Source organism: Ovis aries, chromosome X (assembly GCF_016772045.2).
Source record: "Ovis aries strain OAR_USU_Benz2616 breed Rambouillet chromosome X, ARS-UI_Ramb_v3.0, whole genome shotgun sequence".
Taxonomy (NCBI): Eukaryota; Metazoa; Chordata; class Mammalia; order Artiodactyla; family Bovidae; genus Ovis; species Ovis aries.
Genome location: NC_056080.1, coordinates 15,960,264 through 15,986,005, shown reverse-complemented (window position 1 = coordinate 15,986,005; position 25,742 = coordinate 15,960,264). Strand labels below are relative to the sequence as shown.

Genomic DNA, 25,742 nt, shown 5'->3' with positions numbered 1-25,742 from the left:
TTGGAGGAGCCTATGTGGTCAGCTGGTCAGGTGGCCATTCCATGAACAAATACGTTTCATGAAGATGAGGGTACTTGAAGTCTGTATTTACGAAAGTTACTGTGTTAGCCATACTTTTGCCTTGATATTCAGAATGGAAAGAGAATTCTCTAGTGAGGCTGTCACAAAGTATAATGATTCATGACATGCATCCCTGGTGGCTTTAAGTCTTTAAGCAAGTAAAATCAAATCTGAGGCTTTGACATTAACAGCTGTAATTATTAAACTTTATTATATTTAAAATCTAAAAACTGTAAAACACAGTGCTTATACAAACACCTGAGGACTGTTCAAGTGGGCACAGCATCTTCACATAAACAGTTTGAAAGAAGACCAAGTTGAAATCTGAATCTTCTAACACAAAAGGACTAACATAGATGAAAATGTCCTTTAAACCATATATGCCCAGTAAATAGTTACATTTGCTTATAAGATACACTTCGTTTTCTAAAAAGATAATGTATATTCTTACCCCTGGTGAACATCTTATTGGCATTTATAACAAATGGCGAGTAAAATCAGCACCATTTCTCATAGCTTATTAACATTACACTGAATATTATACAACATAATGATGTAATAAATAAAATAACAATGAACGTTTCACCTGAAGGTTCTAATTTTTAAAGTAAAGTTCAAATCAGAATTAATGTACTTGTCCAAAGTGTAGTAAGATAAATGGCTTAGAAAGGAAATTAACTAGAAACATTGCACAAGATAGAACTTCCCTGTAAGGAAACCCTGAAGTGTGAGCTGAGAGGTACCAGTGAGACCAAACAATTTCTATGTTTTAAACACAAACAATTTGTGTTTTAAGGAATTAAAAAACTCACTATATATAGAGATGGTCTTTAGCTCAGTGGGAGTATAAAGTGCCTTTTTAAATTAAGAATTTAATTGTGTGTATACTTCAGATACAGAATAAAATATAAACAGAAAACAGTATCCATATGAGGAATGAAGAGACAATAAAACACATCTTTAAAAAACTCAGACACAGGCATCTTCATGGAGAAATGGGAGCAATGAATGCCTAGTTAAATGTCCAAGTTTAGACAAAATATGGAAGTTGTAAAATAACATGTATTTAGTTGAAAAGAATATAGTCAGACTCAATCCAAACCACCCTTGTAGTGTAATATCTCTTGAATGAAATGATTATCTATGTGATAATTTTTTTTAAAAAACTGGTAAGAATGCACAGAGTCGGACATGACTGAAACGACTTAGCAGCAGCAGCAGCAGCAGCAGCAGCAGCAGCAGCAGCAACAATGCCTCATGAAATCTTAAAAGGCTGCTTTTTTCCTTCAAATAGGGACAGATAAAACATACAGTGAAAAAATAACAGGAAAATAATTTATGTGGCTATTCCCTTTTGGGAAACTGGTAGAACATAAACAGAACATTGCAGTAATAGACATAAAATATTTGAGAAAAACAGGATACCTATAGTTGCAACTTTAAATTTTCTTCTAAGGAAAACGTCACATGGATTTCTTTAGAAAGCTTGTCACTGCCTGCTATTTTGCCCTTTGGGATTTGGCTGCTTTGGTTTTACATATAAACATTAACCAAAATCAAACGGTGTTTCTGTTTCCTGCATGAAGTATATCTGTAAACTATACAATGAAAATAATGAAAAGAACAAACAACCGTTTGACTATGCTAGCACTAACACATTAAATGGCTTCTAAAGAAGTAGACTGGACCATCCCGGGTTCTGCTATTTTGGATACACCATATCTTAAAGGAACCTTCTACACAACAAAAACTTCTAAGGGCAGAGCAGAGATGGTATTGGTCTCCCCAGAATTAAGTCCAGTCTAACCTACACGTGGTTTATAAATTGGAGATATATCTTCTTCCTTTAAGCCTGTCGATGTAGTGGCACAACTTCAAGGCTGTCCCCACCTTAAGCCCCATGAACTTTATCATCATGTCACTCCTGAGCAGTAGCAGAGCTTTCCCATCAATGCCCTACAGAGCAAAGGAAATTGAAATAATTAATAAAGCATTCATATTGAATCAGAATAGTTTCTCCTTTCTATATAAGAACATGTAACACAATTAGAGAGCAGCTCATTCCAGCTATATAGTCTCTGAATCTGCAACTGATTGATGGAAACTATCAAAAATCTAATTTGTACAGTGAAGCATCACTTAATCACTTGTAGATTTGCTTCAAATTTTAAGAAAAAGGAAATTTAACTGAATATCTTAAAAATGTCCTAAGCATCAAGCTACCTAATTTTAAATACCTTGTGTTAAACAAAATACTGCATAACTATGACAAAAAGAATAAAAACTTAATGAATCATAAAAATGAATTTCAGACGGTCATTGACTTTCTTAGAAGGGCTGGAGCATGAGTATCTCAGTTATTAGAGTGCTATACAGTGCTGCCTTAACACTGAGGTAATCAGTTGTCTGAAGCTAATTAGATGCTGAAAACTAATGACTGATTTTCTTACCATATTGAAAATGGTACATCATATATGTGGGCACTAATTTTATTCATTAGGAAACACTACAAAAATATTACTTGACAGTCACAAGCCATCCTCCTAGTAAAAAAGAATTAATTGGCCAAGTGATGCTGCTGAAGCATATTATTTGGTTTTTATGAGAAGGCAATGGCACCCCACTCCAGTGGGGAAATCCTATGGATGGAGGAGCCTGGTGGGCTACAGTCCATGGGGTCATGAAGAGTCGGACATGACTGAGCAACTTCACTTTCACTTTCCTGCACTGGAGAAGGCAATGGCACCCCACTCCAGTACTCTTGCCTGGAAAATCCCATGGATGGAGGAGCCTGGTGGGCTGCAGTCCATGGGGTCGCTAGGAGTCGGACATGACTGAGCGACTTCACTTTCCCTTTTCACTTTCATGCATTGGAGAAGGCAATGGCAACCCATTCCAGTGTTCTTGCCTGGAGAACCCTAGGGACGGCGGAGCCTGGTGGGCTGCCGTCTATGGGGTCACACAGAGTCAGACGCAACTGATGCAACTTAGCAGCAGCAGTTTAAAAATAAAACTGTGCTGAATCATTTATCACTGGCTGAAGGGACCTGAAGTCCTTCACAGTACTGCTTTTGTCAGGTATTCCATATACTTTCTAGTAAGTAAAAGTAGAAATTAAAGAAATTAGAACTTAAAAAATTTAGCCCATGATGTTACTTTGTAAACGGCATGAGAGTATCAGCATCCTAAATCGTCAGTAATCATATAAGGTCAACAGGACAGAGTCAAATGGAATCAGTTTCTGGGTTCATCGGGAATCATAACAAGTAGGACACTGTATTACAACAGTGGTCACTCCCTCCTACTCACAATCCCGGGGCCAGGCAGGGAGCAGGTGGGGAGGAGGATCTTTGTAGCTGGTCTTACAAAGGAGAAGACACCTGAGAGTGGCCATGCTGAATCATCTTCTCTTGAGAACTTGGAAGACTTGTAGTATGTTAGGGACTTGGGTGCCCATTTAAAGCACAGATCCAGCCTCTACCCTTTAAGGATCTGACTTTGCACAAAGTGAACTCTCTCAAATGTGGAAAAATCAGTTGATAGGGTTCCCCCACCATCCATAGTAAACAGTAACCAACTGAAGGGTCTGCAAAGAGAGAATTCAAAGTTGTTAAGGCAGAAAAACCAGATCAAAAGATACATTACATGGTCCCTGAAGAGGTCAACCAGGGGATCAAGTGTCTGAGGATCTACATCTTGCAGAAACATGATCACTTCATCCACGGACCAGGTTGAGGGGTCCTCAGGGAAGCTTTCTTTGAAGAAATCCGGGTTATTTCTAACTGGTGAAGTTGGAGCTTCAAAGAGGGAGGGGAAAAAGACAAATCATACTTGACCTGATATTATCCTGAAAGAAGAGATGTTAAGTAGGGAGTAATTGTATCATTCCTGGAACATTCTGTGAAGTACCCCAGCATGGATCCAGAACTTCAAGGTAAAATGTAATGAAAGCCTAAAGATGACCTGAAGCTAGCTACCCAAGAATGTCCCATGTGAGTGAGTAAGTGAAGTCACTCAGTCGTGTCCAACTCTTTGCGACCTCATGGACTATAGCCTACCACGCTCCTCCATCCATGGGATTCTCCAGGCAAGAGTACTAGAGTGGGTTGCTGTCCCATGTGACCTCCTCCAAACAACAAAAGCAAGTTCAGAAGGTAACTTAGAGTTTCAAAGATCATAAAACAGACTGAGCAACCCAAGGGCTCTTTGGCCACAGGCAAATAGAGCAAAAAGACCTGTAACTTATGTTGAATTAGGTTAATCTAAACCAGGCTACTGCTCTCTTCCTTTAAGAATTTCAATGAATTTCTCTCAATTTCTGTCCTCTTGGTCTCTCCAGATGAGGTTTATTTTACTAGCTAATTTCAGTGGAAATTTCCAGAATTTATAGTTCTAAAGTTGCTTAAATTTATTAATTTTAATTAACAAATTTCAATAACTTCCATTATCTTTGAGAAGCACATGAGTTCTCTTACCAAACCTCTACCATGGCTTTAAAATTCCTGTCTCTCAAGGCTTAAATGCTTATCTGAATTTTGCAGAAAACATTATTTTGTGCTTAGCTAGGTCAAAAGTGACTTTAACATTACACTGAATATCTCTTTCAAGTTTCATTGCATAGTAATAGATATTTTGGTTGGAGGTTTATATTTAAAAAATAAATAACTGAGACATGAAACAATGTAAGTGCTCATACCTCAAGAAGTTTTAGCTGTGCTATAAAATAAAAATGAGAAAGTGCTAGTTGCTTAGTCATGTCCAACTCTTTGTGACCCCACAGACTGTGGCCCACCAGGCTCCTCTGTCCATGGGATTCTCCAGGCAAGATTACTGGAATGGATTGCCATTCCCGTCTCCAGCGGATCTTCCCAACCCAGGGATGCAACCCAGGTCTCCTGCATTGAAAGCAGACTCTTTACTGCCTGTGCCACCAGGGAAGCCCAGGCCGTAAACTAAGTTGTACTCAAATTTCTTTGTGTTCAGACAAGTACTCAGTTATTCAGCCAGAGTGCTCCACTCCTTAAAGTTAGTGTGTTGTAATGGAGGTGGGTTGTGTAATTCATCAGGAAGATTTGTTTCTCTAACCAAAGATGTCAACACAAATTTGACCTCTGTGTGAATGAACCTAAAGTGTACCTTTCCTTTTCTGTCATCTGGGGTCTAGCCATTTTAGGAACACGTGATTGTTTACACAGGGAAAGGGTCAAGAAAAATAAGATGAAAAAACTCACAGTGCGATCATTATGAGTATTAATGTAGAGGGAGTGTCAGTTGACTGGCATAGTGCGGGCACATTAGAGACACTCAAGTGTTAGTCATCGTTAAGAGTATCACCCCAAACTAGTACTCAAGATGAGAAAAAAATAGCTTCCACAAGCTTGCATCCAAGTGCTAAGGAGTATAGGGTAAATAATGCTACCTGGAACAGGTGTCAGTTCATACTCACCATAAGCGCTCGGAGTGTAGGGAGGCGAGGTATTATGCCTGGAGGGCTGGGGATCAAATAAAGGTGGATAGGTCACAACGTCAGGGGTAGGTATTGGTTCAGGTCCCATCTGGGGCAGTATGGCTGCAGGTGGAGTTACAGTGGCCTGGTTCACTGGGAAGGAGCTGTTGGTGCTGTGGGCCTGTGGGCTGCTGCAGTAAGAAGGGCCCTGCATGGGTTCCTTCTGCTCGTATTCGTATGGCTCATAGGGTTGTGTGAAGATGGAGGGGATTCCTGGGCTCTGGTTGCGATCTGGCTCCTGATCCTGGAAGGATGACTCCTGATCCTGGAAGGATGACTCCTGCTCCCGCTCTGGGGACTTCTGGGACTCAATAGATGTTCCCAAAGTGTTGCTCTGGGAATCATCATCCCGCCTGCTTGTTGGTATAGTGGGGCTATAACTTTCAGTTAAAGATAATGAAGAGGGACAGTCCCTTCTCTTCCTTTTCTGGCTTTTGCTCTTTCTAGAATGCAGGTAATTATGACTTTTATATCTATTTCCATGTAGTTTCTGAAATGACACAAACCCAGCACAAATTAACCGCGAGTAAAAGAAAAAGGACATATATAGTAAATACACTGATGGTTACTTTCTATGGAAGATTGCTTTATATTATTAAAGATAAGCGCTCTATTCCTCTTCACCCCTACATTTGAATCGCATTTTATATATTATGGTTTCAAATATAAAAATACCCATTGTCATACATATCTCAACCCTAAACATCAGCATTTTTCCAGCAGAGGTTTAGTCTCCCATCTGCTGCTATAGTAAGTACAGATCAGCCTTACTCCTCTTTAAGAGTTATTAGTTCTCTCTCACTTCTAATTGGCATCTTTAGAACCCAGAGGTTTATTTATTATAGCTGTGAAAATATTTTTGTAACACTTACATGACTTTGCCACACTGACTTCACACGTGAACGGGAACGGTAAATTTTTGAAACTTTTCCATGAATAATATCAAATTTCTTATCCAGGTCTTGAATAGCATCATAGATGGCCTATTATAGTACAAACTGTTATTAATTTCTACTTCAAAAGAAAAGTAACATAAAAAATACCATTAAGCCAACCTTTGACTGCCAGAGCAAAGAAAATTCTCAAGCCATCAGAAATTTCTTGTTTCCCACTTAATGCCTGGTTATTGGTGATCCAGGGCCGAGCTGGCTGAGATTAAAGCACCTCAACCTCCTACTCAACTACTCCATATCATACAGGCATTTGAAGTAGCTTGAATACTGGAAAGTAAATGTACCACAATTCCTATAAGCTATCACATTTATGCTGGAGTCATTTTACATCAAGGAAGGTGATAGTTTAGGAAAGAAATTTTAAAATCTGCTAAAAGGCAAAAGAGCCTCTTTCCATAATGATGGGATAAACTAATAGGCAGTGAAGGGTCCACTCTGGAAGGAACAGTGAACCAAATACAACAGATGTGACCTTTGGCATCAGCATATTTTATTTATTTATTTTTGGCCATGTGGCATGTGAGATCCTAGCTCCCTGACCAGGGATTGAACCCTGCACTGGAAGTGTAGTCAACCACTGAACCCCCAGGGAAGTCCCCAGATTAAAGTCATGCAATTAACAATTAACTTTATAAAATGTTTAAGTACATATGCCAATCGGGTATGTAACTGATAAAACCTGAGAATTCTTGAAATACATAGAAATTTCATTTGGGCAAAAATACACTTAAAAGGCCAGAACCATTACATCATTCATTCAACTAAACATTTATTGAGAGCTTACCACCTGCCAGAACTGCTTTGCTAGATGCTGGGAATGTGGACATTAGAAAAAATAAAAAAGAACAGAACCAGCTCCTGCCCTAAGGAACTCCCATTTTAGCTGGAGAAAGACAAGTAAAGAGACTAGGTAAATAGAGTGATTAGCAGCCGGGAGCAATTGATTTAAGTGCCAGAGGCAAGAGCACCATCTAGTAGCTTGTTGGAATTGCTACATCTCCCACCCCAGATCTACTGAATTGGGAGGTCTGAGCGCGAGAGCAGCGACCTGTGTTTCCACAAGCCCTCTAGGTGATTCTGACATGATCAAGTGTGAGACCTGCTGGCTCTTAGCACAGGCTTGAGGGGAACACAGTGGGGTTCAAGTTACTTCTCTGCTATTCAATTTCCTTATTAATAGAATCAGGATGAAAATATCTCTTAGTTCTCACAAGGACAAAGCAATGTGCTACAGTATTACTACTAACATAATAATAATACTGCACAATGGCTAGTCCAGTAGTGTTCAAGCATTATTAACATTATGGCCATAATACAGATAAGAATAAGAAGCTAAGTGTGCACAGAAGGGCAAGACCTAATCTAGGTGGGCAGTTGTGGGCGTTATCTGTGTTAACAGTGAAAAGGTGAGAAGGTGTCCACCAGGTAGAAATGCATGCAAGAGCATACAGGGCAGAAGGAAGAGTATATTGAAAACTACCCAACAAATCAGGAGTATGACATTAACTGATATTAACTACTATACATAAAATAGGTAGGAAACAAGGTTTTACTGTAGAGCACAGGGAATTACACCCCAAATTTATGCTCTACACCTGGAACTAACACAATATTATAAATCAGCTCTACTTCAATAAAAATCAAACCCCCCAAATACCCAAACAGGAAGTCAAATGTTTCCAGAGTGAACATAAATGACATTCAAAGTGCTGGGTTATGAAGGGAAGGAGAGAGGGTTAGGAGGTCAAACAAAGTGATTTTAATAAATAACAGTGGGAGAATGAGTATGTTGAGAGAGACAGAGGCTGAAGGTCCAGGAGAGAGGGGGGTGATGGATGAAAGGAGGTGTCTGAACACAGGGAAAGAGGATCAGATGCAGAAACCAGAGGAAGTGTTAGTGTTAGCCTTATGGGGGAACCCGTTTCCCACTCCCATGGTCAGGAAGGAGGTTGGCAGAGATGGAACTAGGCAGGTTTGTGGGCTGTGAGAAGAATCGGGACTTGGAGGGGATTTCTGCTCCACGCTTCCCCATTTTCCCCATGAAGTAAGCAAGAAGGATTGGGGTTGTATGAGGGTCACTAGTCCCCAGCAGAGGTCCTCCCCTCTGTTTCCCAGCCTGGCTGGGCAGGGCTGGGATTTTACTAAAGGGGACGCTGGGAAGGATAAAAAAGAACAGGTGGAAGTGCTGCCCCATGTGGCCTAGACTGGGAAGGGAAGGCGCTGAAGACAGGAGGGAGCAGGCACAGGAGGAGAAATGGAGAGGATCCCCCAGGGCCCACTGCAGGGCTGTGACTCTGAAAGCTGGGCGTGTCTTATGGGAGATGCTCCATCCCACCACATCTTGCACAATCGTTCAGAAGGTCCTGGCAGAGCCGTATCAACCTCATTCAACCTCATGGATGCTGACGTAAAGCAGGCTGGGCTAGCACTGCTCAAAATCAGAACTCCCTACTTGGCCCCTACGTTCCCGCTCTCTGTACATCCTTCCCCAGAAGACACCACAGTCCCCTTTAAGTGTTCCACTTCTGTTCTCAATAGTGATAATGATAAAGACTCTCATAAATACTTCTTACTTTTCAAAATACGTTAGTTCATTGTATCAAAGTAGTGTTATATGTTAAGAAACATTTATTTGTTATAAATGTTCATTATTGCTAGGGTATGCAGCTCACAAAAGCCTTGATAGTTAGCTACCTCTATCAGTCTCCACCAACATGTCAATTAAAAAAAATCCCCTCAAAACTATGTAAGATGAACTCATTAATAAACAGTGGGCTGTCATTTCATTTCAATTGAAATATCCTGACATACATTTATGGAAAGTGAAGTCATGTCTGACTTTGCGACCCCATGGACCATGACCTACCAGGCTCCTCTGTCCATGGAGTGGGTTGCCATTTCCTTCTCCGAGGGATCTTCCCGAGCCAGTGATAGAACCCAGGTCTCTGGCATTGCAGGCAGATGCTTTACCATTTGGGCCACCAGGGAAGCCCTGACATACATTTAGGTACATACTAAAGTTTATCTATATCAGCCAACTTCCTTTAAAGAATTTGTAGGGGAAATTAATTCAGTATCAAACAGTTTAGATGAAAGAGCTGTAACTACATTTGATCAGTTAAGGGCTTTTACAAAAGGCTATAAAACCTACACACTGCTATTTTGAAACTTTCACCAAAGAAAATTGTTAAAAGATCATAATGAGAGTGATAATCATAAATAATTCAATACAGCAAAATTTCAATTATATACTTTATATGAGATAAAGAGAATTTTAGCTTAGTGTTTTAGAAAACTGCATTTGAGACAGACAGAACTTTTTTTACCTGGCAATAAACAAGGATATCCTGAATTATCTTTTCTTGTTCTTCGTTGTAAGATGTGTCAGATACAGCAGTTTCCTGCTAATAGTTTAAAAATTGAACAGTTAATAATTCTGTGAAATTCAGACTGAACAATGAAAGAATAATATCAACTTATTATTTTAAACCAACTTTTCAAAGAGTTTCAGAGGTCTTAATCTAAACCAGAGACAAAAAAATGTTAATATGAGAATGAAAATATACTCACTGCTGATTAAGAGAGGGAGTAAGGAAAGAATTCATAATATCAGAGGGACTTAAGTTTAGAGTTTTACACTGACAAATAAGTAAAAACTGCTCTGACTTTCCTACTCTGCAAGGGAGAAAAGTGAAATGGTTATTTTGCTCACTGTTTAATGAAAGGAAGTGGACAAATTTAAGAGAGACTAGTATTTTTTGAGTGCGAGTTTAGAGGAAATCTGTAGTTTATGAACAATTGAAATCTTTTTCTTTAAAGTGGTTAAATGCTAATGTATTTGGCAAATGGCAATTAACATTACTTACATTACTGAAATATGCAGTATTTGGTTCATATGCATAAAGAACAGTGTTATCATCATCATAAGCAGGGATTCGTGTTCTTATCTAAGGAAGATTTATTAACAAATTAAAAGGAATGATGATAGAACTTAGAGAAAAATTGAGGACTTACTTCACTTTCAAGAAGCTCCAAAAGGCAACTGGTGATATCAAAGGACCTTTGTCTATTTTCAATACTATGACTACAGGAAAGGATGCACTTTCAAAACTTCTCATTATCACAACCATACATAAGACATCATTTTCCTCCTGTGTACCTTAAGGTAGAAAGTCTAATCTTCTAGTAATTTGGCACCAGAACTGCTATAAAATAAGCACGTTTTCTAAAAGCAACCACAAAGGATCTTCTACATGGCTTTTGATTTTTTTAAAATAATCCGACAGTGCCACTCTGTGGACAAAATAGGAAATACTTAAGCATATATTTTTTATTATTTTCTTCCCCTTCACTGCAAGGCTTGTGGGATCTTGGTTCCCAGACCAGAGATTGAATGTGGACTCTCAGCTGTGAGTGAGATCTCAAGAGTCCTAACCACTGGACTGCCAGGGAATTCCCCACACCTATTTTTCTTGAGAAGTTAATCTCTAAATCACCTAAAACATTTTGGGGAGAAGGAGATAGGGAATAAATAAGTAAATAGATAGTAAACAACCATGATATTCTAAGAGTGTATTCTAAGAATAGATTATGAGCTACAGGAATAATTTTAACCATTTAAAAGTACATGTGTCTGTTTCAAAAGCCATAAACAAGATAATGTGGGACTGGGTTATAGATTAGTACTTAAAATATATATATAGAGAGAGAGATAGACAGACCCCATGTTACCATTGTATACAGGGCCTTATACTTTTCAAAATGCTTTCATATAATTATGTGAAAAGAGTCAGAAAAAATGAATCTTGGTAAATAGTTAAAATTTTAAAACTTGTACACATATGCTCATCATTTAAATACTTTAAACATCACTGTCTGGAACTTGTGAACTGTACATTTACAATCTCTGCATTTTACTGTATGAAATTAAACTCAACTTGGAAAAGAAACAGAACACAATAAAATGAACAAAAGCAGATTTTCAACTTGAAATACAAACCACATCAACTTCACTAGATCCGCTTGACATCTTTTTTTGTGCAACAGAGGAACTCCACTTCCTGACTTGGGCCTAATTATTTTGAAACTTGCTGGAGGATTTATTTGTGAAAATGCTTGAACGTCTAGGACTGGTAAAGCTTACTCCTGAAAAGCAATGCATAAAAATGTTACTTCACACACTTACTGCCTTAGTAAATTTAACATAGGTATATTCTCAGAATGCCAACTCAAGTTGATTTGGAGTCCTGGTTGAATTTTAGAGAGCAACAAAATGAGAATTCTTTCATTAGTGATTTAGGATAAACTTAAAAATTGAAGGGCTTTATTGTTCACATGTAGGAATAAGAATCCAGATCAAACACAGTTACAAATTGTAAAGTGAATGCTTTACAACCTAAAGGCTACAGAGTAAGTGCTGGAAACAAATTAACAGCAGAGCATGAGTTCTAACTGTCTTTGTCAAGGAGTTCAGATGCTTTTTACTCAGGGAGGCTGCAGGCCTCCAGATTTAAGTCAGGGGAGTCCAGCTTGGGCCTCCACCAAGGTGTGGCCTGGGCAGACCACTAAAGACATCAGATCCTCCCCTGCCAGGTGAAAACTGGGCAAAATTACATCTAAGGTCATTTCAGCGCTAAGATTATGATTGCTTCCATAGTTAAAATTTTGTGGTAAACCTAAATAACTGCATGTTAAAAAATAGGGCAACATCTCTTCTAGAATTATGTAGGCTCAGTTATGGTTCAGTCATTCCTCTTAGCAATCAGAAAAGGGTATTGAGTATAATGCTATCATATCATATTTTGTAGCAGATTTGAATGCTGGGAGGGGTGTTCATAAGAGAGCTAATGCCCTTTTATCCATCCTGAGCAGTAATGAGAGGCAGAATGAAGGGAAAAGTAACTCCCCCGTTAGATTGTTGTTTAGTTGCTAAGTCGCATCCTACTCTTTTGCGATCCCACGGATAGAGGAGCCCGCCTGGGCAAGAATACTGGAGTGGGTTGCCATTTCCTTCTCCAGGGGATCTTCCTGACCTGGGGATCAAACCTGTGTCTTCTACTTGGCAGGCAGATTCTTTATCACTGAGCCACCTGGGAAGCCCCCTCAAGTTAGATAAATGCAGTCTACTAATGTAAAATAAATTCAGGTTATTAGATACCTTTAATTTGAGCTGTAACTTCAACCAAATTTTATTTTTCTAAGACTATTTTCTTCTGATTATACAACTAATACAAGTCATGACTACTTGAACTGGGGTTTCATACAAAGGAAGGCTACACAGCACTGAGAATAAACCAACTACTGATACACACAAGGACAAATCTCAGAAATCTCACAACCGCCATGATGAGTAAAACCCAGATGCAGAGACGAATACAATGTTATGAGTTCAAAAAGAGACAAAAGTGAAAGATGCCTTTCTAAATCAGGACCTTTAGATACACCATAGTCGCTTCAACAACGTCTCAGTTCCCCATCTTGCAAATAGGCTATGATTTATTTACCGAGTTCCAAGTCATAGATATTCAAAAGTTACTCCTCAAGTCTTGCTCTTAAAAGAGACACTGCAGAGCAGGATCTGCTCGAATGCACAAAGAATGAGAATAGTGCGTTAAAGTTTCCACTCTAGGGCAGCAGTCCCCAACCTTTTTGGTAGCAGCGAGGGGTTTTGCGGGAGACACTTCTTCCATGGACTAGGGAGGGGGGAATGTAAGTGATGGGAGCAGCTGTAAGTACAGATGAAGCTTTGCTCCCTAGCCTGCTGCTCGCCACCACCATGCAGCCGTGCCACAGGCCAGAGACTAGCACCAGTCTGTAGCCCAGGGGCTGGGGACCCCAGCTCTAGGGAGTATTTCAACAACTTTGTTTTATAGATTTAAATATAGAATTTTTCATTAAATCCAGTTTCACTATAGAACATTTGGACTATGCCACAAGGTACAGATAATACCATCTAACAGATTTTTACTGCTTATTCTGTGCCAGGCAATGTTCTAAGCACTTTATGTTAATTCATTTAGTATTCCTGACAACCCCACAAGGCAGGCTCTATTATCATCCCCATTTTCCTTAAGAGAAAACTGAGGCAAAGAAATTTTAATAATTTACCCAAGTCTCATAGTTAGCACATGGTGCAGTCTGGCTTCAGAGTCTAGGTGCTTTACTTTTTCATTAAAATCACCTGGAATCCCTTCTTGGCCAAAAACAAAATAAAATCCCAAACTCCTACCATGGCCTACAAGGTCTTTACAGTCAGATCTCTCCACACTGCTCAGACGTCACCTCTTATCACTTGTCTCCTTGCTCTAAAACTAAGATACTTGCCATCTGACCTTTTATAAACAAAGTTTGGCAACCACTGTTAGAGGCTCTAACAGTCAGACAGTCCCCCACTGGCTTAATTACAATGCTGCGAAAACTCTGCTGTAAACACAGAGGCAGCGTACATGGAGTCACCCAGCACCTCTGTCTCTGTAGGACACGGACAAATCAAAGTTGACCTGGCATTCTCTGAACCTCTGCACTTGCCATGCCCTCTGCCCCCAATACTCTGCACTCCACATAGGAGAACCAACTCCAAGCGTCAAGGCTTCCTTCAACTTCCAGCTCCACAAAGCAAGGGTGCAATGTCACACCATCTGGAAGTAAAACTGCTTTTCCAGAAGTACCAGAACACTCAAACTTCAGCACTTTTAAAGCAGTTGTCACATGCTGGCTAGTTACAGGAGAGGCAACATCAAATAGCATTAAGACCTTAGAGTTTGGGCCAGAATACAGGGTGTGGGTCCCAGCTCCTCCACTCACTAGCTGTGTGACTTCTCTGTGCTTAAAAAACTGTAAAATGGGGACAACAGCACAGACCATGGGATTATGAGGATGATGTGAATTAATATATGTGAAGTGCTTAGAACAATGGCTGGCACAGCAAAGCCGCCTTTTTAGTAGTAGTAGTAGTAGTAGTAGTCATGACACCCTCTCAAAGAACCAACTTGTCACGGAGCACATGGACCACAAATCCTCAGGATCATATATGCTTAGTCGCTCACTTGTGTCCCACTCCTTGTGACCCCATGGACTGTAGCCCCTTAGGCTCCTCTGTCCATGGGATTCTCCAGGCCAGAATACTGGAGTGGGTTGCCATTTCCTCCTCCAGGGGATCTTCCCAACGCAGGGATGGAACCCTGGTCTCCCGCATTGCAAGTGAATTCTTTACCATCTGACCCACTGGGGAAACCTACATAGATGCTATAATTTAAAAGAATGTATACCATCTACAATAAGTACCTAGGATAGATATTAGAAGAATTCAAAAGCAATTATTGCTGTATATTTTAGTATAAACTAAAAAAATTTGAGTGTTTTTTTCTTTTACAGAGAGATTTTCCCTTCACTAGGAGCAATAGCAAAAATGTACCTTGAAAAGGATACATTTCAAATATAAAAATGTTCTACATTATTTTATGTCAGCTTTTCCTTTGATAGTTACAATCTGATGAAAGCATAATTTTGCGACATTCAAGTAACCTTTGAAACACAGTTTTATTATATCAATAGATGTTTCAAGGTTTTCAGAAATCAACTCAACATTGAAAAACTGTAACTTCTATGAGATCCTTTTGGTAATTGGAACACCACCAAAAAAACAATTGTCAAGGATTTCTTTTTTGCTTCATATATTTTTTTTTTTTTTGCTCAGGATCACAACATGTAATTATCACTCATGCTGCACCATGCACTGCAGCTATAGCAACCATTTCCCCTAAATGAATTTTAAATAGCAGGCCACTGTGCCAAGAACTGGACTTTAAGAAATACATGAATCTGAATCCAAACTGCAAAATTTGCTATTTTGCTTAGGCAGGGATTTAACCCCTCTGTGCCTCAATTCCTTAACCTGTAAAGTTGGAATAATAGCTACTTCATAGAGCTGTGAAAGACCAAATTAGAGTTAAGGACTCAGCATCATGTCTGGTTCACAGCAGGCCAAGTCTTGAGTTTTAATTCCCCTTCTCTTCTTTCCACAAGGTGAGGAAAGGTTTTGCAACATTTTCTTAGAGCCCAACTATGACTAGATTCTGCAAAATTAATATAATTTGTTAAATTCAAAATCTTGCAAAATAAGCTTACTTACAGTGAAGTTCACTTACATTTTACACTAGGAGGTCTAAACGCTTAAAATCTTAAGAAAAACCATCTGGTTTTCAAACACAGTTTAGACATTAAAAACATTGCAAAGGGGGGCTTCCCTGGTGGCTCAGCAGTGAAGAAACCGCCTGCCAATGCAGGAGACAGGGGTTTGATTCCCACTGGGAAGATCCCACATGCCAGGGAGCAACTAAGCCCCTGTGCAACTACAGGAGCCACGACTACTGAGCTCACCTGCAGCAACTACTGAAGCCTGCACACCTTGAGCCTGAGCTCCACAACAAGTGAAGTCACCACAATGAGAAACCTGTGCACCACAACTAGAGAGTAGCCCCCAGCGGCTGCAGCTAGAGAAAAGCTGGCGCAGCAAGCACGACCCACCACAGCCCCCCAAAATACAGTTTTTAAAAATTAAAAGACACTGCAAAGACATTTTCTCAGAAGTCACTTGAGGAGTCTGCTCTTTAGCTCTCCCTTGCCATCAACTCATCAACTTATCCAAAAACCACTGCAAGAAATATTTGGCAAGACAGGGCAGATTACAATCGCCAGACCACGCCAAAATTTTTTTAAACAAGTCTGTGTCAATACACTGATCACTTTCTAAAAGTCCTGTCAAGACTCTGAAAAGCAGCCCTTCTGCTGTCGGTATCAAACATTAGAGGCTATAAAGTCGGCTGACAGGGAATCGAGCCCGTACCTGCTTTTTATACAATACTGTGTATAAAAGTTTTGCTTGTAAAATCATTATGCATAAACATTAAACTAGTTTAAAACGCTAGAGCAGTACCAGGTAAACGGAGAGCCAGGTAAACGGAGGGAAGCGATCCCCAACAGATGAAGTTATCAAAGGACTGTACTCGAACCACATCTTTACTTTGTTTCGCCTGAAAGTCGCTCAATCGTGTCTGACTCTTTGTGACCCCATTGACTACATAGTCCATTGAATTCTCCAGGCCAGAATACTGGAGTGGGTAGCCCGTTCCCTTTGCCAGGGGATCTTCCCAACCCAGGGTTCGAACCCAGGTCTCCCGCATTGCGGGTGGATTCTTTACCAGCTGAGCCACCAGGGAAGCCCAAGAATACTGGAGTATCCCTTCTCCAGCGGATCTTCCCGACCCAGGAACTGAGCCGAGGTCTCCAGCACTGCAGGTGGATTCTTTATCAACTGAGCTGCTGGGAAGCCCCTGGTTTCGCCTCGTGTACTTATTTACAACACCAACAGCTTAGCTGTACTTTATTTGACTAATGGCGGTTACAATCAGATGCCTCCAAATCAAAGTTTACATCTCAAAAAGTTTTACAACAAAACTTGCTAATTAATAGGATTTTGAGTTTGAAGAATCTGAATAAAGTGAGACTGCCTCGGTCGTTCGGCCCCCTTGGCCCCCTCCCACGCCAAAGAAGAGAAAGGATGAAAAAGGATCAACTGTTTTCAGTCAGCACCCGGTACCCACTAAGAGGCCAAATCTCGTACACTGGCATCCCAAAACCGGCAGCGGGAACCACCTCGACAAAACACTCCAAACCTTCCCAAACCACCCGAACCATCCCAAACCCACCCCACCAGCGGAGCCAGAAAAGAGTGGCTCTTTCCAAAAAGGCAAATCCTTTCTCTTCCCTTAAGTAAATCCTCCTCCCCCGCCACCTCGCTCCGGAGCCCTCCAGCCATTAAGTCAAACCTCTTTTCAACTGCTTCTAGCGCACAAAGCAGTTCAAAGGAAGGAAAAAGTGCTATTTGACAAATCTATTCTGGTCCCGGAGTCCCGGAAATCGGCCTCAGAAAGGGGCGGGAACCGGTTAGCCGTGAGAGAACAGTTAGCCGCGTCCGGTATCCCCAGCAGACGCTGAAAAAGACGGTTAGATTTTACCGGTGGTGGAGTAAACGGTCCTCGCACCGGAAATAGGGCTCGTCCACGTGACACGCCAGTTGCCAACACCCCACCCCCATGCACACCGCTGACCAATCAGCAGCCGCCACAAGACACGCCTCCCAATCCAGGGTGGCTGTCAACCACCCAATCCAGGGGACCCCTGAGCTGTCACAGAGAGGATGGGCGCTATTAAAGAGATGGCCAATGGCAAGGCTTTGCTTCCCAGAGTGCAGCCCCACTGGACCTCGGGTTTGTTTGTGGAGGCTGGTGGGATCCGAACCGTGCTTGACTGAAAACACAAGCCTCTAAAGCTTAGAGGGCTTTTGGCAGCTGCCCTAAGGTGCCTGCACGGGCTACTTCCTGCGACGGTGCGGGTTTGAAGCTTAGTGTGCTGCTTCACCACCTGTTGGCTAGTTCTTTGAAGCTTTTTTAAAAAATATATAATTCCCCCCTCTGCCCCCTCCCTCTCAGTCCCTCTGTGACACACCACAGGCGTTGACTTTGACTCAATCCTAGGTGTACGTGTCAGTGCTGAAATTTGAAGCGGGAGGGAGCGGAGGCTTTGGGAATTGCGGTTTGGTACAAATGGGGAATTCAGTTCAGTCACTCAGTCGTGTCCGACTCTTTGCCACCCTATGGACTGCAGCACACCAGGCTTCCTTGTCCATCACCAACTCCCTGAGTCTACTCAAACTCATGTCCATAGCGTCGTTGATGCCATCCAACCGTCTCATCCTCTGTCGTCCCCTTCTTCATATGGGGAAAGTTATTTCAAAAAGTTATCTCTCCACGAGGCAAGGTAAAACAGACCCTGGAGCCAGATTTGCTGGGTTTGTACCCTAACCCCAACATTTAAGCACTCTATGGCTTTGGGCAACTCATGTAAATAATGGCTCTGTGCTTCAGTTTCCCTATCTGGTTAAACGGGCACAGCATGGCGGGGGCGGGTATTCTTGAGTTAAGAGTAAGCAAAGCACTTGGAACAGTATCTGGCACAAAAATTTGTGTGATAAAGGGTTCGTGACATTACTTAGTGGTGTGTCAAGGTTTCTCATCACAGTCAGTAATTATCAGAAACCAACCAGGTTACTTTAAAGAAAAGCCATAAGTAATTTCCTGGCCTGGAGAGGTATAAGGAAAGTATACTGGATGTTGGAAATGTATTCTCTCTCCTCTCAAATACAAAGCAAAATTAGAGCCCTTTACAGAGACAGTGTTTATTATTACCATTATCATTTTGCTCATACTTTTACCATAGCAGTTCCCCTTGCTTAGGTCCAGGTCCCCTATGAAACACTTGCTGTTTGTAAAACCCCAGGCGTGCAATTACATAACAATGAAGAGGGAAGCCAGTTGTTTAATTGCAGTCACGTTTATTTGCAGTTTCTATACACACTTTCTAGGTAATCAAACTTTTCTGGTACATTTTTTTGAGAGGGGTTCACAATGAAATTGTCACCATTTTTACTAAAAATAAATACAAGACTTAAAGTGTTGCACAGCTCTAAAATATACAAAGGCTTGAATTGAATGTAAACGTTGAAAACATCTTACAAAAGAAACCATTTTTGCAACAATTTAAAAAGTCCGTATTTACAAATATTACAAAAATACAAAATGGAGGCAAGTCCATAAACCATTGTCTTTCGGCCAGCATGAACTGGTTCTAGTACCAAAAGAGTTACACTGTAACCTTCCTCATAGTTGTAAATCTTTGTCATGATCTAATTCTCTAAGTCTGCCACCACTGCAGCATATGTACTCTCTCACTGAACTTTGGCAAGAGCAAACAGCGTGTTTTTGTTTGCTACAACTAGTCCATGTCCTCTACTTAGCCAAAAAAAAAAGAAAAGAAAAAGAATCAAAAAATAAGGAAAAAATATCTCCCCCACACAACACGGACATGTTGTATAACATAAAAGAAGAAAAAAATAGCATCAGTGCAAACAACAGAAGAAAAGTTTGGGTTGATGTTCCTCACAATACCTAATGTGTGTACCCTGCTTCAAGACGGCAGTGATGTTGAAGACGGCCCTCTAAATCTTGCTCTTATATGCTATGTGATAAAGCCATGTAGACTATTCCAAATTACAAAGGAATTCCTTGCTTTTTTAAAACTCAGTTTGTTACTCAATACTCTTTTGCACAGTGAATTTTAAATCCATCTTTATCTGGGTTTTTTTTTAATCTATGAAATATAAAATAGAGAAACTCTGCTATAGATTTTTAGAGTAAACAAAATAAGTAAAACTATATTCTAAGGGTTAGTTCTGTGATCATTACATATAGATGCTATCTTATTGCCTCACAATTCAAGTCAATATGTATTTTAAAATATATATGGTACCATTACTTAAATTAATATCAATAATAAGGTGACATATTTGTTAAAGCCAATTTGTGTTTTCTGTTCAAGATTTAGAATCACTTTTAAAGCCCACATACCTTTCTTTACACTAAAAAACCCCTAATTACACAAAAGCCATACTGCAAACGAACTGCTTTTACGAAAATTACAAAAGATCACCTATTGTGACTGGAAATGACTTCTTATCACATTTGTCTAAAAACCTTATTTTTAAAAGTTTGCCAAGTGTACTTTTCAAAGCATGAGAAAAAAGTTATTCATGTTCCCATGTGGTGTTAAACCATGCTGGTTTTCTTAACTAATGGGTTCCAATGAGAAATGATGGTCCACTTTTTCCAAACCCCCAAACATTTTTCTTTTAATAAAAAGTATAACACTTTATAAATGTTCAAATGTATCCTTTACCAGGTAGCTTATCTATCCCTGCACAAGCATACACACACACACACACACACACACACACACACACACACTCACACACTCTCCCTCCTCTACCCCACCACCCCAGCACCCCTTTTACATACAAGGATGACAAGAAATTAAGAAACACATTTTGATAGCAAAAACAAATAGAATAAACTGGATTTTTTTTCCCCAAAGAAACAAACAGAAACCCAACAGCAATCAGATCCTGTAATTCTCACTCTGTAATGTCTTATAAAGTGTTTCTATTGAAAGACAGCATCTTCTTAGACCAGGCTTTCTCCTTCATATTGCATGAATTAAACCAAAACCACAAACCCCTTTCACACATCCTACTTTCCCAAATACCACTTGCATAAGCTTAAAACCAGCTGCTTATCAATTTCTTGGTAACTCTGGTATGTTCTATCATTCTAATCACATTCTATTCTTTTATAGGCCATATTCCTTCTTAGTTCTCTACTTTCTACCTTCTCTCATTCAAAACATATTCCAAGTTCATAGCTGCTTATGTTTCTGACATATCATCTCAAACATTAGTATCAGTTCATGTTAAAATCACAGGTGTATAACCCATTGGCAGATTTCAACTTGTAACTACATTTTTTTTTTCAGTTTTAAGACAAGAAAATTCAAGTAATTTCAAGTAATTCAGCTTGTTTCCCTGCCTTCATTTTGTCAGAGCACTTGCCCTGACATTTCTTGTCCCACCCACCACCCTCCCCTTTTGCCATCAAGCAGATAGAGTAAAATCAGACAAAAACTCAGTTGTATGTAGCATTATGAACCAGAGATGCTCCCCAATCCCATTTAACAGTGAATATAAATAATGCATATACACATACCTATTTCCCAACTACGTTGTTCACAGTGTCATTTCTGTTCATTTTTAGGTAGCATGAATCTCGTCAGCACAGAGAGAAAGCGTCACTGAAAACTCATTGCAGGTACTTACTGATAAATCCACAGCTCTGTGGCATGCTTATGTTTTATTTTTGTTCATTAAAGAACCTGGAGCTAATTGCTAAACTGTTGAAGGAGTTTAAAGATAATAGTCATCAGATTATGACTGTATATGTCCCCAGTAGTATAATATAAAATGTAACCTAAAATTAACTACTGTTTTCCCTACTCATTCTCTTTAAAGCAATCCATTGAAAAACTGAAGTTAAAAGGACACTGTCAAGTGCTGTTGTTCAGGGCTTTGTATTGAAAATGATGATTTCTCTAATTCTGTTTTTTAAATCAAAAGCATGCTTTTAATTCTGTTCAGATTACCACGTGGCCATCAGCCATGTGTTACCAGTAGTTTGTGTGGTGCTGCAATTTGTCACAAAAATGGTTAAGTCTGAATTCATTGTTTTAAATTAATCACATTTCACTATATGACCTCAAGATTTCCTTTATTTCACCAGTTTAAAAGTCATATTTGAGGTTTATCACTCAGAAATCATATTGGTGGACATTTAAATATGGTCTTTGATATGAAAATGGTATTCACAGAATACAATTATTACACTGTATTTGTTGTGTTCTATAAACAGTTGATGTGTGGTAAATAATTGGCCACATGTCCACTCGTCATCAATAAATCTATTTACACATTTTTATCAAAAATATGGTATTTACATGTGTGTAGTTCTTCTAAATTTTGCTTTAGTCCATTTGAATGTAAAAATATACCAAACCTCCAGAGTAATTTCATCTTCATATGAATTATGACAGTGAGGGCTTTGTTTTCTGAATAGGCAGCTCTGGGAAATAATTTTTCTAGGCTTTGTGAAAAGCACACATTTTAAAATTCTCTATTATCAAAAGGAATGAGACTGGGTAAATCAAACTATGCTAAAGAAAAATATGAAAGACAGTGCAGCTACTGGAAAACATAAGAAAGACCGAACCACCTTTCATTTCCCCAGCAAATATTTAGGAACTCGTTGGTAAAGGTGATGGGACCACACCACATGCTGACTTAACCCACGTCTTCCATTTTGTTCCTCCATCCTCATATGAGTAAGGTTTTGGCCTTGGATAGCCAGCCTGGCAGGGTCGCCTACGTGGAGCTCTGGGAGGATCGGTCGTCGTGTGGGCTCCCATCAGAGTTTTCGGTCTCACCCTCGGAGATTGCCTGCATGGGCGCATTGTACAGCCTGCAGCGGACGCTGTAGCGGCTGCTGCTGGCTGCAGGAGGAGCCCGGGAACGTCCAACCCTGGCCGATGCTGAGGTGACAAAGTTCTTCGAGGAAAACCCTTCTGCGTTAACCCGTGGGGAGCACGGAGAGAGGGGAGATAGTGCTTCAGTTCCCGGTGACCCCTGATGGGCCTCATGGGGGCTTTGGGGGGACTCTGCGGTGAGGTCCCCAGGAGGTTTGGGCAGGATGGGACTCTTCAGGATCTCAGTAGCAGACATACGGTAACTGGAATCAGAGCGACTGCCTTTCTTCAGGAGTAATAGCTTAAACTCTTCATTGGATGTGTTGGACTTTTTGGCATTTCGGTAGATGAGGCCAGGAGACCTCTGGCTGTTTGGGGTGGTCACATTGCTGTTGGGCGAGGTGACAGAACCGGCACTGTTGCTGCTACTGCTGCCCAGGGAAGCTCTCGACTTACTGCGGACAGACATGTCCCCAGAATCTTTTCTTCCAAGTACTTTCCTCTTGGACCTTTTAAGAAGGGGAAAAATCTCAGTCCACAATACATTTGGAGGAAACTAAAAGTGTTAAGTCACATTTCTGCATCCCCTTAAAGAGCAGTTCGGTGCCCCCTGTCTGCTGGGATACTAAGCATTAGGGCCGCGGACGTGAGGAGTAAGACCTAACCCTTGTACTTGTAGCCTGTGGGAAATTCTCCAATAACAAGTGGACAGGAATTAGGTTTATGGAAGGGACCATTTCAAATAATGACTCATGTGGAGGCTAGAGGTTTTAGAGGAGGACTTACTGGCATGTTTCACAAAAGTATAAAAAACTGCTGCTGAGTTCTGGTTAGCATGTAGATGGTGAAGGACTGTCCCCTTCATTCAGCCTGTCTCTGTATTACAGATGAAATACTCTGATGTCTGGGACTGGCTTCCTGTGATTATTGGGAGAGCAAAGTGGATGGAGGTATGGATGGGACAGGACTAGCTACAGACTGATGTTTGATAGGCTTGGGTGATAGACATGTCTGTGAGTGTGTTTAGGTGGGGGGGAGGGGTGGGTGCATTATACTATTCTGTCTACTTTTAAAATTCCTCCATATAAAGATATTTCTTCCATGACTCCTTAAAGAAGTCAATCTATTTTGGTTGCAAATACCATTTTCCATAGCTACCTAGGAATGTCAACACTCTATTATTAATAATCAGTATCTAGGCCACCTCTGGAGCTCTTAAAGCTCTGTACACTATAAGCTCTCAAGAAAAGAAAACATTTCTTGTCCCTGTGCTACACATAAATAAATGCTGCCTAAATGTAAATCTAAGATTGCCAAACTCTGTTAAGTCTACCAAACCTAGGCACCCATCCGTCATTGTGTTATTTCTTTAGCTAAAATAAACAGGCATAAATTTAGTGAACTTAATCATGAGTCAGCATGACTTCAGTTCATTGCTACGTATTGGCGACTTGCTTTCTCACCAACCTAAAAACCTGTAGGTTAGAGAAAATGTCAGCTTTGCAACTGGAGAGCAGCCTGATTTTCATTCACTGGAAGCTCTATGGTTACTATCTTGTGTATGCCAGTGTCTGGCACTCCAATAAGGTAGGGATTTCAAATTAATGTTTGCTTTTAGTATCTATCATATTCTAGACAATGACATGATACTGTATCATCAGAACTGAACACATGAGCTATAGGTACCCTATTTACAGCAAGGGAATAGGTACACATGTTTTAAGTGACTCAAGACTGGATAGGAAGTGGCAACATTGGGTTTCAAGTCAATGTCTTTCTGACTCTACTCCTTATTTTCTGTCCACTCTTCTAGACACTAGCATTGGTTCTTTAACTCACACAGCATTTAATAACTTGTCCTAAGGTCAGGGATAAAAGCAGGTGAGGGGAATGTAGTTGGGGACAAAAAAAATAAAGATTCTTCATTCTCCGAATAGAAAGATGAGCCTGCTAAGGTCTACACAGAATTTGCTTGTGAGCAGTGCTCCTTCTTTATGAGAGAACCACCTGAAGAGAAAACACGAGTTCCCCTAGGAGGTATGATCCTGGGGAAAAAAACAGTGGTAAGCTACTTGAGAAGAACTTGCTTCACAATATAACTCCATGAGGAAGACAAGACAGTCCCCAAGTTTTGTCCCTTGGGAGCCACGTCTAGGTCACTGAGACCTAGTGAAGTAGGCAGTTGCAGCTGTGAAAGGAGTAGGCATGCTCTGGACAGCTCAGTCTGATACAGGCTCAGTTTCCAAGGGCTAGTCCCTGCTCTGTTCTTTGGTCACAGCTTTTAAGGAGTGTTCTTGCAAATAGGGGCCCTGATCACAAGGATGCAGGGACTGATGAGAGAATGTGAATGATCAGCATGGAAGCAGCCCAGAGGACATCCCCTATTCATGAGATGCTGCTGCTGCTGCTGCTGCTGCTGCCGCCAAGTCGCTTCAGTCATGTCTGACTCTGTGACCCCATAGATGGCAGCCCACCAGGCTCCTCCATCCCTGGGATTCTCCAGGCAAGAACACTGAGATGGAGGAGCCTGGGATGGAGCATTAAATCTAGAGAAGGCCAGTGTTATTAAAGAAATGTTAAGTTTTAGGAAGAGAGGGGGAAAAGAGAGTAGTGATTAGTTGTTGTGGACTGTGAAATGGGCAGGTTTCTACACTGTCTTGTTTTAAATCTGGGGCTGTATGTAGTGAGTCAACTTATCTCTGCTAGTGTAGGGTTATAGCTTTGAGCATGTGTTTTAGGTTAAGGAATTATTTAAAAGTCAGAGATTACACTAGAGTTTGAGTTTTCACTCTTAAGTTACTTGACCACAAATTGCTTTCAAATAAAAACTTGTTCCAGAATGTCTTTCCTCTGGGAGGAAAAACAGCTTCCCTCAGCAGTTCTTAGGAAAGTCTCTCAATTGAAGTCTACCTCACTACGTATAAAGCCACATATTTCTCAACTTGAATGATAAGTCTATCAATTTGATTTTGAAAAATAATTTTTTCCTTGTGTTTTTTGAGGAATGTATTACTAGTACCCAAGGCTTTTCCATATTTGCATTTGCTGAGAAGCATCATCAGAAGTGAAACCTTTGGTGTCATTGCCTCACCTGTGAATAACTGCAAACAAATCCTCAGTTGTTCGAGGTTTGTTGGGAGACACGAACACACTTTCTGCTTCAGCCTGAGAGTCTTCACTTAATGGTGAAATCACAGAGTCATCACTGGGTGACGATTCTTAAATTAAGAACAAAAGCATCTTTAGGAAGAAGTCACCTG

At 40.4% G+C, this 25,742-nt stretch overlaps 2 protein-coding genes across 28 annotated transcripts in view; both read right to left on the bottom strand.

The window, feature by feature from the left end:
- Positions 1–244: 244 nt before the first annotated feature.
- On the bottom strand, positions 245–17,583 carry SCML1 (Scm polycomb group protein like 1). Of its 24 annotated transcripts, none has more exons than XM_012106304.4 (8): positions 17,346–17,583; positions 11,519–11,664; positions 10,386–10,466; positions 9,846–9,923; positions 6,439–6,549; positions 5,507–6,056; positions 3,706–3,857; positions 245–2,016 (listed from the first exon to the last, which is right to left on the bottom strand). In XM_012106304.4, the coding sequence occupies exons 2-8, from the start codon at positions 11,546–11,548 to the stop codon at positions 1,879–1,881; spliced, it is 1,140 nt and encodes a 379-aa protein (XP_011961694.1). In that variant the 5' UTR covers positions 11,549–11,664; positions 17,346–17,583; the 3' UTR covers positions 245–1,878. The 24 variants fall into 24 exon arrangements, with proteins under 24 accessions (XP_011961694.1, XP_011961698.1, XP_042098202.1 ...); XM_012106308.4 differs by having other exon boundaries at positions 5,507–5,552; XM_042242268.1 differs by having other exon boundaries at positions 9,846–9,920.
- A 1,310-nt stretch (positions 17,584–18,893) lies between these two features.
- NHS (NHS actin remodeling regulator) overlaps positions 18,894–25,742 on the bottom strand; it is a 343,496-nt gene continuing 336,647 nt past the window's right edge. For all 4 annotated transcript variants that reach the window (XM_015104813.4, XM_042242434.2, XM_060407382.1 and 1 more), the window contains 2 exons: positions 25,574–25,700; positions 18,894–22,991 (listed from right to left, as the gene is read on the bottom strand). In XM_015104813.4, the coding sequence (XP_014960299.3) occupies positions 22,382–22,991; positions 25,574–25,700 (737 nt within the window). In that variant the 3' untranslated portion in view covers positions 18,894–22,381. The remainder of the gene's footprint in view (positions 22,992–25,573; positions 25,701–25,742) is intronic.

Bases quoted from the DNA above. Each gene is read 5' to 3' on its own strand.
- SCML1 (XM_060407385.1), bottom strand. From the start codon at position 11,548: ATGTCAAGCGGATCTAGTGAAGTTGATGTG. The intron at 10,467-11,518 runs GTTTGTATTTCA...AATCTTCCTTAG, and splicing joins GATCTAGTGAAGTTGATGTG to ATAAGAACACGAATCCCTGC. The intron at 3,858-5,506 runs GTGAGTATGAAC...CCCTCTTTGAAG, and splicing joins CTACACTCCGAGCGCTTATG to CTCCAACTTCACCAGTTAGA.